We start from the raw sequence: 14,235 nt of genomic DNA on the forward strand, positions 1-14,235 counted from the left end.
AGGTGGAAGCCCGTCTCTTCTTCTTGAAGAAGAGTAGAATGAAGTCTTCATCCTTCACATCCTACAAATTCATCCTCTGCAGTCAATCACAGAAAGGCACATCTCTACATCCTCTAGAGAGACTTCCGAAACCCAGACCTTTCTCTTACCTGGGTCTTTTTTTCCAGGCTTTCACTGGTTGTGCTTTGCTGGAAAAAAATAAGAGACCATTCTTTCCTTGCTGTCCTTAGGCAGCTGATCCCTTACAGATATTGCCAAGAAATGATGTAGGAAGATGAAAAACACCATTTAGAATGAGCCCAAGGTCAGCCTTACAATGAGTATTTGATGTCCAAGGCTAGACTGCCTAGTATCCATCACCCAGATGTGCATTCTTGCTGTGCTGTCACCAGGCACGTCAACCACCCCCACCTCTACTGCAATCCCCTCAGGAACCCTCAGTGAAACAGCTCAGCTGGGCTGCCAGCTGACAACCTAATTTCTATTTTTCATATTTGCTCAAACTTGCTGAATGGCCTAGTGCATAATCAAATTTCATTAATTCATATTCTTCAACTCTTGGGAACAATATCCTATAAGCCTCTTATATCAAGTTTATTAATTGTGCTGTGCACATCTTCTAAAGCTTTAATGATTTTTGGTCTGAATGTTCCATCAGTTTCTGAGAGGTATATTAAAATTTCCTACAGTTGTTCAATTCTGTTTATCAGTTCTTTCAAATTCTGTTTATTTTTGAAGCATTTTAGTGGGCAAATAAAAGATCAAGATTTTCATATCATCTTGGCAAAATGAACCTTTCGCCATCAAAGGGTAACTCTTTTTATCTCTAGGACTACTTCTTTCCTAATAGTGAAACCTGCATTTAAATTTGTTGACTATTTTCCAGACATAATTTCTCTATCCTTTTAACTTCCAGCTTTCTATATCCTCATTTTTCAGGTCTGTCTCCTGTAAACATCATGGAACGGATTTTTATTTTTTAAATCTATTTGACAATCTTTATTTTTTATCTGGAGAGCTGGCTACACATATTAGATTTCTTTCTACTCTCAGTTTTTGTGCTTTCTCTTGGATTATTTCCTGGGTTTCCTGTTTCTCTCTTACTGCCTTCTTTTAAAATGACTGACATTTTCTCCTACTTTAATTCCAATTACACCTACACTCAGTTTTCATGCTGCTGTTGTTCAGTTATTTAGCATTTCCTCATTTTCAATAGTTTATAGCAGAATGAGAAGTATTACTCTACACCATAATTTTAAAAGATTTAACATATTTACCATCTTTCTAATGTGACATCTCAGACCCTTTAACAGGGATCACTTTTCATTTCCCTTAATCACATCCTTTGTATGAAGATGGTAAGCACCCTTCATCTTTGATTGAAAATGCCCTTATTTCACCCTTTTGAAAGATAGTTTCCCTGGACTTACAATTCGAGTTTATCAGTTATTTTCTGTCAGAAGTTTGAAAATACTATTCCACTGTGTCCTGGATTCTCTTGTTGCCATTGTCAACAGAAACCCTAATTTTTACTACTTTATATGTAAACTGTCTTTTCTGATAGCTTTTAATACTTTCTCTTTGTTTTTGTTGTCCCCTCCCACAATAAATCTCACAGTTAATGAGGGCTGGCCCAGTGGGACCAACAGAATATAGTGGAAGTGCCAAGATGTGATTCTGAGAGTAAGTCTTAAAAGGCATGGTCACTTTTCCTTGGATGACTCATTCTGAAGGAAGCCAGCTGCCACACCATGAAGACAGCCAACCTATAAAGAAGCCCCACTGGCCCCAACTGACAGCCAGCCTCAATTTCCCAACCATATTTCCCAGCCATATGAGTCAGTCACCTTGGATTTGGATGCCCTGGTCAAGCTCTACACAAGCTTCCAGCTGACTGAAGCCCCAGCCACCATTTGACTGAAAATTCATGAGACCTCAGGTCAGAACCACCCAGCTGAACCACTCTCCAAATTCTGACCCATACGACCTATGAGAGATGATAAATGATTCTTGTGATTTTAAGCCATCACATTTTGGAGTGTTTTGTTACACAAAGATAGGAGCTACAGCAAATACAATTTGTCCCAAATGGAATTTGTTGGGGTGCCTTTACCCAATGATTACTGTTTTTTATAATTTCTGACAAGTTCTCAGCCATTGTTTCTTTAAATACTGCTTTCCCTCACTTTCTATATTTATCTTGGACTCCAGTTTAAAATTTTAAGAACTTCTCATTGTGTTCTCTTATTTTTCATCTTTTTTGTGTCTCTATGTCACATTCTGTGTAAATTATTTAAATTTTTCTTTCAGTGAACTCGTTTTCTCTTTATTTGTTAATCATCTGATACTAACGTGTTACATTTTTCAAATTAATGTATAATTTACAAACAATAACATATATGCATAGATTTTTGGCATAAGTTCATTGAATTTTGATGTATATTACACATGTTACCACAACTACCATACAGTCAAGATATAGACATCCATTAGGTCAGAAAGATGCCCCTTTCCAGCCAAATGCCTCTCCCAGAAGCAACCATTGTATTTATTTCTACCATCTATTCTAGAATATCAATAAATGTAATCATACAGAAGATATTCTTTTGTATCTGACTTCCTTAGGTCAACATAGTTTTTAAAATTCATTCACAATGTTGCTTACTGTAATTCATTCCTTTATATTGCTGAGCCGCAGTCCATTGCTGAATGGTTTATACATTTAATTGGTTACAGACACTTTGGCTGTTTCTGACTTGGGGACTCCTAGAAACAAAGCTGTTAGGAACATTCTTGCCCAAGATTTTTGAAGACTTGATTTTAGTTTTCTTAGATAAATACCAAGGAGTGAAGGCTCTACCCAGAAGTCAAATTTTTTGTCAGAGATAAGGTGTATGTTTGACTCTGTATAAAACTGACAAATTATTATTCAGTTTACAATTCTTTCTCCACTAGAAATTTGAGAGAAAGTTCTCACCAACACTTGTGTCAATCTTTTAAATTATAGTCATTTTAGTGCATATGAAATGGTTCTTCTTTTTGGTTTTAATTTGCATTTCCATGTCTTCTTTTCTGACGTAATTTTTCAAGATCTTCGACCTTTTTTTTTTTTTAAATTAGGTTGTCTCAGGGCACCTGGGTGGCTTGGTCGGTTATGCAATGGACTCTTGATTTCAGCTCAGGTCATAGATCTCACAGTTTGTGAGTTCAAGCCCCATTTCAGGCTCTGTGCTGATGGTGTAGAGCCTTCTTGGGATTCTCTCCTCTCTCTCTCTCTCTCTCTCTCTCTCTCTCTCTCCCCCTCTCTCTCTCTCTCTCAAAAATAAGTAAACATGTTTTAAATTGGGTTGTCTTTTTATTTCTTAGCTATAGGAGTTATTTATGCATTTCCCAATATAATCAAGTCCTCTGTCATATAAATATGTATTGCAAATATTTTCTTGCAGTGTACGTCATGCCTACTCATTTTTTAGTGTCTTTTAATTATGAGAAGATTTTAATTTTGATGAAATCCAATTATTAGACTGCATGTTTGTGTCTCCCCAAAATTTGCATTTTGAAACCCTAATCTCCAATATGGTGGTATTTGGAGGTAAGGCCTTTAGGAGGTAATCAAGTCATGAGGGTCAAACCTTCATGATGCAATTAGGGCCCTTATAAGAAGAGAGCCACCCACCCCCGTGACCTGTTTGTGTGTGTCTCTCCCTCTCTCTTTCTCTCTTTCATTGAAGGAATGAGAAGTCAGCTTTCTATCAGTCTAGAAGGGGTCCCTGACCAGTCAGATATCAAATCTGCCAGCACTTTGATCTTGGACTTCCCAACCTTTAAAACTATAAGAAATAAATGCCTGTTATTTAAGTCATCCAGTCTATGAATTTTTATTATAGCAGCCTGACATTTTTAAGACTATTATTATTTGTAGTCTAAGAAACCTGTGCCTACCCCATGTTGTGAAGATATTATTGTGTGCTTACTTTTGGATGCTTTATAGGTCTCTGATCTATTTTGAATTAATTTTTCTACATTGTGTTAAGTGGAAGTCAGGTTCATTTTTATTTTGCACATATCCAGTTGTTTCAGCATTGTCTGTTGAGAAGCCTGGCTTTTCCCTTTTTGCTAAAAATCAGCTGACTATATATGTTTATTTCTGGGCTTTATTCTGTTAGATGAGGCTATCTGTCTATCTTGTATCATGACACTGCCTTGATTACTGTAGCTTTATAGTATCAGATATTATAAATTCTTCAATTTTGTTCTTTTTTCAAAGTGGTTATTAATTTTTCTAAACTCTGTGTTTCTATGTAAAGTTTAAAGTAAATACCTCAGTTTCTAAAAACACACCAACTCCAATTTATATTACAATGGCTTTGAATTTGTAATCAGTTTGGAGAGAATGGACATCTTTTTAAATATTGAGTTATCCAATATATGAACATAGTATACCTTACCATTTAGTTATGTTTTTTCTCTCAGCAATAGTTAGTAGTTTTCAATGTGGAGGTCTTACACGTTTTTATTCATTAAATGTATTCAATTTTATAATTTTTATGTTATTATAAGTTGTATTTGTATTTCATTTATAAAATTTTGAAGTTAGTATATTAGAGTTTTTATTTATATAATTGACTTAATATATTGACTTAATTGACTTAAATTTTATTTATCTATTGACTTTGTACTGGTAATCATGCTTAATATTTCTAGTACTTTTTTGGTAGATTCTTTAGGCTTTTCCACATAAAATCATGTTGTCTGAAAATAAAGATGGGCAATTTCTTCCTTACTCATCTTTGGCCTTTCATTTCTTTTTCTTGGTTTATGACATTTACTAAGACCTCTGTTATAATGTTGTAAAAAAGTGTAAGAGAAATATTCTTACCTTGTTCTTAATCTAATGGAAAACTGTTCACTATTTCACTGTTAGGAATGATGCTAACTAAAGGTTCATCTCTCATGCCTTATACAATGAAGTGTGTCTTGAAATGAACAGCTATAAACAGGTGTAGCAACGTGGATTTTTTCAGCCAGCATAGCTCCCTTTTTTCAAGGTCTGAATGTTTGCTTTTTGTTGCTGTCCTCCACACATTTTTACACATATATTATAATTAATCTCAGCAAGAAGCTTAGTCCAATGCAAGCAACTCCACCATTAATGAAACTTCCCTGAATATATAATTTTAATTATTATATTCTTAAATCCATAATAGTTTATTAGTTTTTTTTTTATAAACCTGTTAGATTTATTTCTCTGCTCCTTACTCACTTGCCATTCTCTCTCTCATGTTTTAAAAGGCATTAGATGCATTAATTTTAAATTCTGTGTCTGATTACTCCAATATACAAGGCACTTATATGTCTGTCAAAGAATGCTCATGGTACTTTTTTCCCTCATATATATTTTTTGTTTTATGTATTCATTTATTTTTTTAATGTGAGCTCATGTTCTCTGGGACTTTATCTCTGGGAATTCTTTGTATCCTGAGTTAAGATTCCATTCACCTGGAAAGAATGTCCACAGATTCTTAAAAAGCTACCAACATGAATCCATTTTCAAATTCTTGCACAGATTTTTCCATCTTTGAATACTGAGCACCCAACCTCCATGAAGATGAGCCTATAGCCAAGAATTCTTAAAGGGGACTCTTCTGTTCCTCTATCAAATGCTCAATAATGAGAAAAACAAGTTTTCTTGCATGTACTCTGTCTTTATAAATTAAATCTTTAGTTTTCTTGTTTTCGATTTTTCTGAGAGTATAATCTGTGTGATTCCTGGCTCTTACAAATGTTCTCTGATTCAACTTCCCACACTGCGCAAGTCCAAAACCTGGCCTGCCGTTCTCGAAAACTGCAGTTACTGAAGTCAAATCTCTAGGTCATCTCGGACTGCTGGGGGCCCACAAGACAGCCGCTTCCTTGTTTGTGTTCTGTGCTATACTCCTGCTCAAGCTTGGTTCCCACCTCAGGGGAACCCAGTGCTGTCTTATGAAGTCAGCCATGCACGTAGTACTGCTTTTCATGTTTTATCCACTATTTTGAGACATTTGGTAGTAAGAGAATTTCAGTACATTCAGTTTGATATATAGCCAGAAAATATTGAAAATTTAATCACTAAAGGCTTTAGTTATCATTCTTCATTTTACTAGTTGGCAAATGAGTTAACTAGATGGATAATGGTTAACAGAAGAAATATTTATTGACCTCCATGTCTGTGAATAACTAATATGCTACCCAATTTAAAAAAAAAAAAAAAGCTATGGAAAAAAAAAAAGGAATGAATCAAATGGATAGTCTGCACAATTCATGATGGCTTTAGTTCTAGAATATTCCAAAAGGTATCCCTAAATAGCTGTAAGAGGTATAGCCAATGAAGGAATTGTGAGGAAAGAGGAGTGATTGAGGCCTGTGTTAGTACCTCACCAGTTCTCAAAGCTGTCTTTCACAGATAAAATAAAGCTTGAATGGATCAAAACGTTTCTTGGAAATTTACCAGATTTCACATGAAAGGACTTATTTTACTCCTTTACTATGGAGAGAAATCACTTAGTAATTACACCTAATAAATTTAATTCCTAAGGCTAAACAGGAATAGGCTAAATCACATTACTCTATGTAACACGTGGGTGATAAAACCTATCTCATCAATTGTTAAATATATTAATGGCAAAATGTTTAGCACAGTTCGTTAAACATAACATACTAAATTGCTTATAAAATGGTAGCTACCGTTTCGATATATAAAAGTTCTGATGTGAGAAACTTCTAATACCTTTGTAAATGTTACATTCAGAGATGGTTTCGTGTTCCCGACAAACTGACAAAATAAACTCAGGAAAACTCAGCCTGGGCTCCCCATCCTGACCGGGCCCCCTCCTGAGGTCTGCAGTGCCTTGGTTTCTCCTCACTTAGGACTGCCCAGTTCTCTTACAGTTTCCACCAAAAGCAGTTTATGTGATTGGTAGATTTTTTTTTTTTTTTTTTTTTAGTTTGNGTAGTATGACCTGCCAGGGGATTCATGTTAGTTAGACATGAGAAAATTATAAAGATGGATATCAAGGAAAGTGTCTGTTCCTAAGGAGCCTAGAGTCTAGTGTCATGATTTTCAGCCCTGGTTGTACTTTAGAATCACCTAAAAAGATTAAAAAAAAAAAAAAAAGGCCTACCAACATTCATATGTGTATCTTTTCTCCCTATACAGATAGTGGCTATCTTGGGACAGAAGAAAAAGACAATCATTTTCTTGCTTTATTCCTTATAGCCAGTCCTTATATGTAGCAGGAATGTATTAACACCTACTTAAATTTATTAAACAAAAATATGAACAAAATCCAACTCATAGGCATTCTATTAAGTGAATCCTTAGTAACAATCACAAATAACAGTTGAAGTATTAAGTTCCTAAGCCTAAAAGAATGTTCTCGTAACACCTCTCCCTGTGTTAACTGTGCCAATGTCACAGGGCACCTCCCCCAAGGTAAAAATAACTGGTGTATCCAAGTCAAAAGAAATTTGCAATTACGACACAACTTTGCGTTTAGAAAATATCTCTTACTAGGCTGTAAGTTACAGAATTTGTCTTACCAATTTGAGATAACCCTCAGCATCTAGAATTAAGTTTTCTGGTTTCAGGTCTCTGTAGATAATACCTAGTCGGTGCAGGTAATCAAATGCCTCTGTCACACAAGCCACGCAGAACTTGGAGGTGGGTTCATCAAAGCTGCCTCTGTAACGACATCATTTTCCTTCTTAACACTCTAGACACACATATTTATTGTCTATTCTACATGTCAATTGTTGCTTTGGTAAATGTATACAATACAAATGTTTTGTAGAGCATCAACACTAAACAGCATTTTGTACTGCCAGTGAATGAGGCTAAAGAAATTTAGGGGGATCCTCAGTGTAAGTGAGAAGTAGTACTTTGTTAAAATGAAAATGTCTGCAACCAAACAATCATTTCTGGTAATCATATATGAACATAAATAATAAAAACATAAGGAAAATTAGCCTTTTTTAGACATTTATGGCAAACTCTGGAGAAAATGCAACCTACTTTAATGGGCAGCTTAAAGCAGACTTCTGTAATTTATTGCTTGACTTAAAAATGACTCAAGTGATCATTTTCATTTCCTATTGGTATAGCATGTAACAATAACCCATGTAGAAATGGGGCCATAACTCTTTCCTGTTTAGTGTACCTCAGTGATATTAGAGTTGCCCCATGTCAGCACTGTATGTGGGTTTACACACTGAGTTATTAAAATGTGGCAATGATTTGCCGCATGTAGTAAGAGAAAGGTGTGGCTTTGGAATAAGAGAAACTGGCTTTGACTCCAGCTTCCGCCATCACCGTGTCCGCCGGCAATTTGTGTGACTGTTCTAGCCTCAGATCCCGATCTGTCAAATGGGTTTACTATTCACTCAACAAGGTCTGTTTTGAGAATCAGACACAATGCCTAACAGATAGCAGCCACCGCCATTTCTAAACAGATTGGCTGTGGAAGCAGAAATGGAGGATGCAAATGCTTTTGTAGGTATCATGCACAAGTCTTCGCATGCTTCCGGGTTCCATCCAAAAATACTTTCCTAACAGAAACACATCTATCTCAGATACTCAAAGGTCTCCTATTACCTAGGTCTATAATGCTCTACCACGAATGCACATTGGGATTGCCTGAGAAGCAGTTAGAAATCATTTCCTGGACCTCATCCAAAATGAAGCAAATCATAACGTCTGGCAATAAGGCCCAGCATTTTGACTTTGTAAAGCTCTCCACCTGATTGTAAGAAGAATCCAGGGTTGAGACCCACCGGCCCAGGCAATACTGTCCAAATGTGTGGCCTGGCATTAACCTCCACAACCTCATGCAAACTGCTTTCCCGTCCCCTGTGCTGGCCTCGCCTCCTACTCCAATTCTGCTGTGAATTATCCACAAAGAGACATAATTCTATTTCAACCTTCCTATCGTACCTTACATTGGTTTACCTTCCCCACTACCTTTCCAGATTTCGTTCATCTTTAGAATTTAGTTCCAGTCTTTCCTCTGTCATCACATTTTTATCTTTCTTCTCTGAGCTTATAATCTACACCACTCACATGGCATTTAATTACAAACTGCCAATTTCTCTGTAATATTTAGTTTACACATTAAATAATAAAATGTTTTGGGGCACTTGGGTGGCTCAGTCAGTTAAGCATCAGACTTTCAATCTCGGCTCAGGTCCTGATCTTGCATTTCAAGAGATGGAGGCCCACGTCGGGCTCAGTGCAGAACCTGCTTGGGATTTTCTCTCTCCCTCTCTCTCTGCCCTTCTCCCACTTGTGCATTTACATGTGCTCGCTCTCTCTCTCTCTCTCTCTCTCTCTCAAAATTAATAAACTTAAAAAAATAGTGGAATGTTGTAAAACTGCATGTTATATTATCTCTCCAAATAAAATCTAAACCTTATCAGAGGAAATGTTTATACTTTTTACCCTTTTGGTTACAGAAGTTTACATTGTCTAGAAAACATCCACACTGTCCACGATGAAGCCTTGCCCCGTTGGCAGTGCTCAATAAATATCTGTGGTTTCGATTATGTAGGAGTCACCCCTTTCGTAAAACTGAACCTTCACAGAGGTCTCATTCTGCTTTTCAGTGGGGGCTTCACACTCCCCACCGTCTTTCTTCATGTCTCCGGGAGAGATTCGGAATCAATAACGTTTTGGTTTATAGCTACTCTGCCTCACACTAACCATGTGATCATGGAGAGCTCACACTCTGTGGAAGCCTGGGATTCTTTGATCCCTAATCTGGAAATGACAGTGACTGCCTTACAGGCTGTCTATTGCACAATTATAATGTTAGCCATGAAAATATCCTTATTTCTATTTTATCAAGTCATAATATTTTCTGAGAACGATTTTGTAATGACTTTATATCTCTTTAAATGAACATGAATAAGCCATCCCTTAGGTCAGATGTGAGAACACAGGTTACTGTTTATAATCCTTTTCCATTACCTGTCCCTTAATATACTCCACAGCTCCCCTCCTAAGCAGGCCTCCAGAAGCATGTACACATACTTATTGTCCTTGAAAGTGCGATACAATCTGCGAAGACACATAAAAACATGGTTATCATTAAAAATCTAGTTTGGAACGTTTTGTATACTTACTTAAGAACATCACCAATAACATTTGGGACACTGGTGCTCATCTCATTCCAAAAATCCTACAGCCTCATGGGACTTCTTCCCAAATCCTCCTTGATCTTTTTTCCTGTCTTGTTTTGCACATGTTAACCCCTTTCTTTCGACTGCCCTTCTTCACATAGTTTTATTGGATTATATATTAAATAAGATATAATTAATTTATAATCAAATGAATACATATATATATTCATCAGACTTTTATGATACGAGGTAAATGTAATGGTTGTCCTCAAGAGCAATAAGAAAACTGGGTCGCATAGCTAATAAATGGCAGATGAGGGATTCACACCGAGGCATCTTGCATCCAGGGCCCACACAGAACCACTTTTAGACTGCCTCTGCCATCTACACATGATCTGGGCACTCGGTTTTCACCTACTACTGAAATATGGTATCCCGCCCAGGATCCATGCGGGGTCCACACGGACTGACCTTCTTCGTCTCAGTTTCACTGCAATAGTGCTATCCCTTCCTCAAGACCAAGCGCATCATTTCACCTCCCAAATACAGCCTTTCTTTCCTCCAGAAGCCCAGAGACCTCTGCATGTGTCTCCTTTACGAGCTGCCTTCATGCCCACGTCTTATGTCTCTTATGTCCTCTGGCTGGTCTCAAACACTAAACTGTGTGACAGAAACCTATAAGCAGTAAGGTTAGTGGGAAGTGTACTTGGAAACAACATCCGTTGGGGACGGATAAGACACACTGGGGCAGCAGGAGAGCTGGGCTATTCTAGTTTCTAGTTTCAACAAAAGCCTCAGCCTCAAAGAGTTCTGTCATTATTGGATGCAGGATGTACTTGGAGACAGAGTGTGGTCTTGGGCAAGGTGGTTTTCTCTACCTTAGAACAATGGCCAGGAAAGGACTGAGCTAGAATTCTCCATTGGCAACACTCCCAGAAGGTGAAGGAATGACAGCCCTATTCTTGATGTGGGTCCTGGGCGGGGTACCATATTTCAACAGTAGGTGAAAGCAGAGCGCCCAGATCATGTGCAGACAACAGAGGCAGTCTAATAAAGTGGTTCAGTGTGGGCTCTGGATGCAAGATGCCTCGGTGTGAATCTCTGATTGGCCATTTATTAGCTATGCGACCCAGTTTTCTTACTCCTCTTGAGGACAACCATTACATTTACCTCACATCATAAAGGTCAGATGAATATATATATTCATTTGATTATAAATTAAATGAAATATTATTTAACATATGCTATATATCTGCATACATAATAAATAAAATAAATAAAAATAAAAAATATTTTAAATATATATTACACATATTTTATATATATATAAAACATATACAGTTTGAAAAGAAGAGTGGAANTCAATAAATGTCATTAATATTTATTATTATATTATTATTGCCTTATTATATGCCAGGCATTCTGCAAAGAGCTGGAAATGAGAAAAGGAATAAAATCCAATCCATGCCCTAAAGCTGCTCATGATAGTTTATTAGTGAATTATTGATGAAAGGGGGGGTGCATTCTGGGAACATAGTTAACTTAAAAAATAATTGGATGACTCTATTGCCAGCATCGCCTGGGTTCAAACTCTTTAATCTTGAAAAAAAATGGGGGTGAGGATATGGGTAGGCAGGAAGATTTTCCCAAGACATTTGATCAGAAAACATAAATTCTGTTCATTATAGGGGCCCTTTACATCACCCAGGAATCACTGAAGCTACACTCTGAGGCCAGAACCTGTAAGAAAATATATCTTGAGTGGCCTACACCACTAACTCATGAATCACAAGTAAGGAGAGCTGTGGCCTAGAATAACATGTCTCTTCCCAAACTCTGGGCATAACTACAGAAAGAACAGTGACTATTAGGAGATGGATCTTTCCGCATCTAGGCACTGCTAGGACCACGCTCCATAGCTCCTTGGCAGCCTGCATGTGCCCAAATGCCACTCCTTGCAGAAATTCAACAGCAGTTTGTCCCCTGAGGGTTTCAAATGAATTCTTTGCTTCCTAAATTCTGCACTAGGTATGCAGAATAAATAATCAGTTCAAATTATTCCACAATAATTTTATATTTACACACACACACACACACATACACACACACACACACACACACACACACACTTTCATGAGATTTACTCAAGAATAAAATATATCTAAACTCTTGACTCCAAACCTCAAAGCTCTAACGTTTTATGTGTTGTGGCTGTGACAGGGATGGAGAATTCAGAGTGGGTTTTTTTTCTTCCTCTTCTGTTCTCTTGCATGAAAACATTCAAAAGAGCCTACCTACAGTCCTAAATTCTCACTTACTTCACAATGAAGGGAGAACACAACTCCTCTAGAATCCTCTTTTCTGAGTAAACGTGCTCCTGTTGCTTAGTGTCAACGATGTGCTTCTTCCTTATACACTTCATAGCAAAAGCCACATTCTCATTCTTCACTTTAACCTATGTAAGAAGAGAAAGATCCCTCAAAACTAACTTAGTAGGAAATATTTGTAATATCTATATAAAACATGGTAACCAGTGAGAGTTAAAATTCTTTCATATTTAAATAGAATGTGACCCTTCAACTACTCATCCCTCGGGAACTAAGTTTTATTTTAGTCAGGTATACACCCTTCCCTTTCATTGTAATTACATTGTAATTTCCAAAAGAGATTACATATCTGGAACATGGTCCTAAAATCTTTGCATTAACACAAGAAAAAAAAAACTCTACTTAGATTTAAGGTTTAGAAATCTATTCACTTTTGAGTGTGTGACCTAAAAAAACGTTGACCAGAACTGCCAAAAATTGTTCTTTCTTAAGATCCACTTCTTCCATTTTTAAAACAAAACATATTAAATCAAAACCCGTATCTGTGCTATCCAATACGACAGCAAGTAGTCACACGAGGTTATTTAATGTAAAATTAATTAAAATTAAAAATTTAGTTCCTTAGTTGCACTAGCCACATTTCAAAGGCTTGCCAGCCACAACCAGCAAGTAACTACCCTCCGGATGGCAGGGGGATAGAACATTTCCATCAGTGCAGAAAGTTCTTTTGGAGTATGCGCTTTAGATGGACAAACAAAATTTTCCCTTGAAAGGAAATAAGAAAAATTAATATAGATGTTTATCCAGATAGGCTTAAAATTCCATAAGCAGACTATATTTGACAAGTAATGAAACTGCACAGAAATGGCTGCACTCCATACTTGGCTCACATTTGCCGCTAGTGCTGCCTAGGACTATTAAACCAGCGGTGGAATTATTGTTTCAATTACTATCATCTCACTACGTTAAAAAAAATATATAGATCTCAGCATTGTTAATTCAATTCCTTTGCCAGGATCTTTGGTGAAAAACACTACTGCAGATGGATATTGCCCTTGTCTCTCCACATGGCATTAAAAAAAAAAAAAATGACAAATGCTCATTGGCTTATTAAGAAATTGTTTCTTTCCCCCTCACCCATCAGAGAGGAAGTACCGACTGGGTGTGAGGTGCTCTATCCAGGTCTCCTGGCAGCATTTCAGATCTGCTCATGTCTAGGGCCATCCAGCAGATGAAGGTGTCAGCCTGGTATCCGGAGGTTAATGTACAGTGAATCGTGACAAATCTGCTGGGCAAAGAAGGGCTTGGTAATTGCCAAGGGTTCAGAGCCATCTGTACCCAGTAAGGTCACAGACCTCCATTCTACAGTTTCCTCAGAGCACTTGATCTGACAGTACCACTCTGTTACTCCTTGGAAGCGAGTTATAAAGCTCAGAGAGGTGGTGATGTGGAAAATACAGCCCAGATCAGGCCATAAGTCCCCAGCTGTCCTGATCAACACTGCAGAAGGATGCACTTTAAATATTCCTTTATATTCATCTTCTTTTCTTCTTTTCTGATGGAATATCTTGAGCAACCCCAAAACAGGATGATGAAAGCCAAGTATAGACATGGCAGTGGAGTTGTGTAAACTATAATATTAAAGATTTTATTTCTACAGCATTTCCCCTGGACACATTCTTCTTTTCTTTAGTATATAGTTAATGTGTCATAAGTGTGTGTGTGTATACATTTTGCTGTTAGAAAATACATTCTT

General features: G+C 37.1%; 1 protein-coding gene across 2 annotated transcripts in view; it reads right to left on the reverse strand.

Moving 5' to 3' along the window:
* The window catches only part of PRKG2 (protein kinase cGMP-dependent 2), an 89,350-nt gene that overhangs the window by 23,704 nt on the left and 51,411 nt on the right, over positions 1 to 14,235 (reverse strand). Inside the window, exons 1-4 of one of the 2 annotated variants that reach the window (XM_077774748.1) lie at positions 13,635 to 13,653; positions 12,471 to 12,607; positions 10,001 to 10,090; positions 7,579 to 7,720 (exon numbers count right to left, since the gene is read on the reverse strand). In XM_077774748.1, coding sequence (XP_077630874.1) covers positions 7,579 to 7,720; positions 10,001 to 10,090; positions 12,471 to 12,574 — 336 coding nt within the window. In that variant the 5' untranslated portion in view covers positions 12,575 to 12,607; positions 13,635 to 13,653. Of the gene's footprint in view, positions 1 to 7,578; positions 7,721 to 10,000; positions 10,091 to 12,470; positions 12,608 to 13,634; positions 13,654 to 14,235 lie in introns of those variants that run through there. The other variant, XM_077774747.1, reaches the window with a different exon arrangement.

This window comes from Crocuta crocuta, unplaced genomic scaffold (genome assembly GCF_008692635.1).
Source record: "Crocuta crocuta isolate KB4526 unplaced genomic scaffold, BGI_CrCroc_1.0 scaffold237, whole genome shotgun sequence".
In the NCBI taxonomy this organism is placed as follows: Eukaryota; Metazoa; Chordata; class Mammalia; order Carnivora; family Hyaenidae; genus Crocuta; species Crocuta crocuta.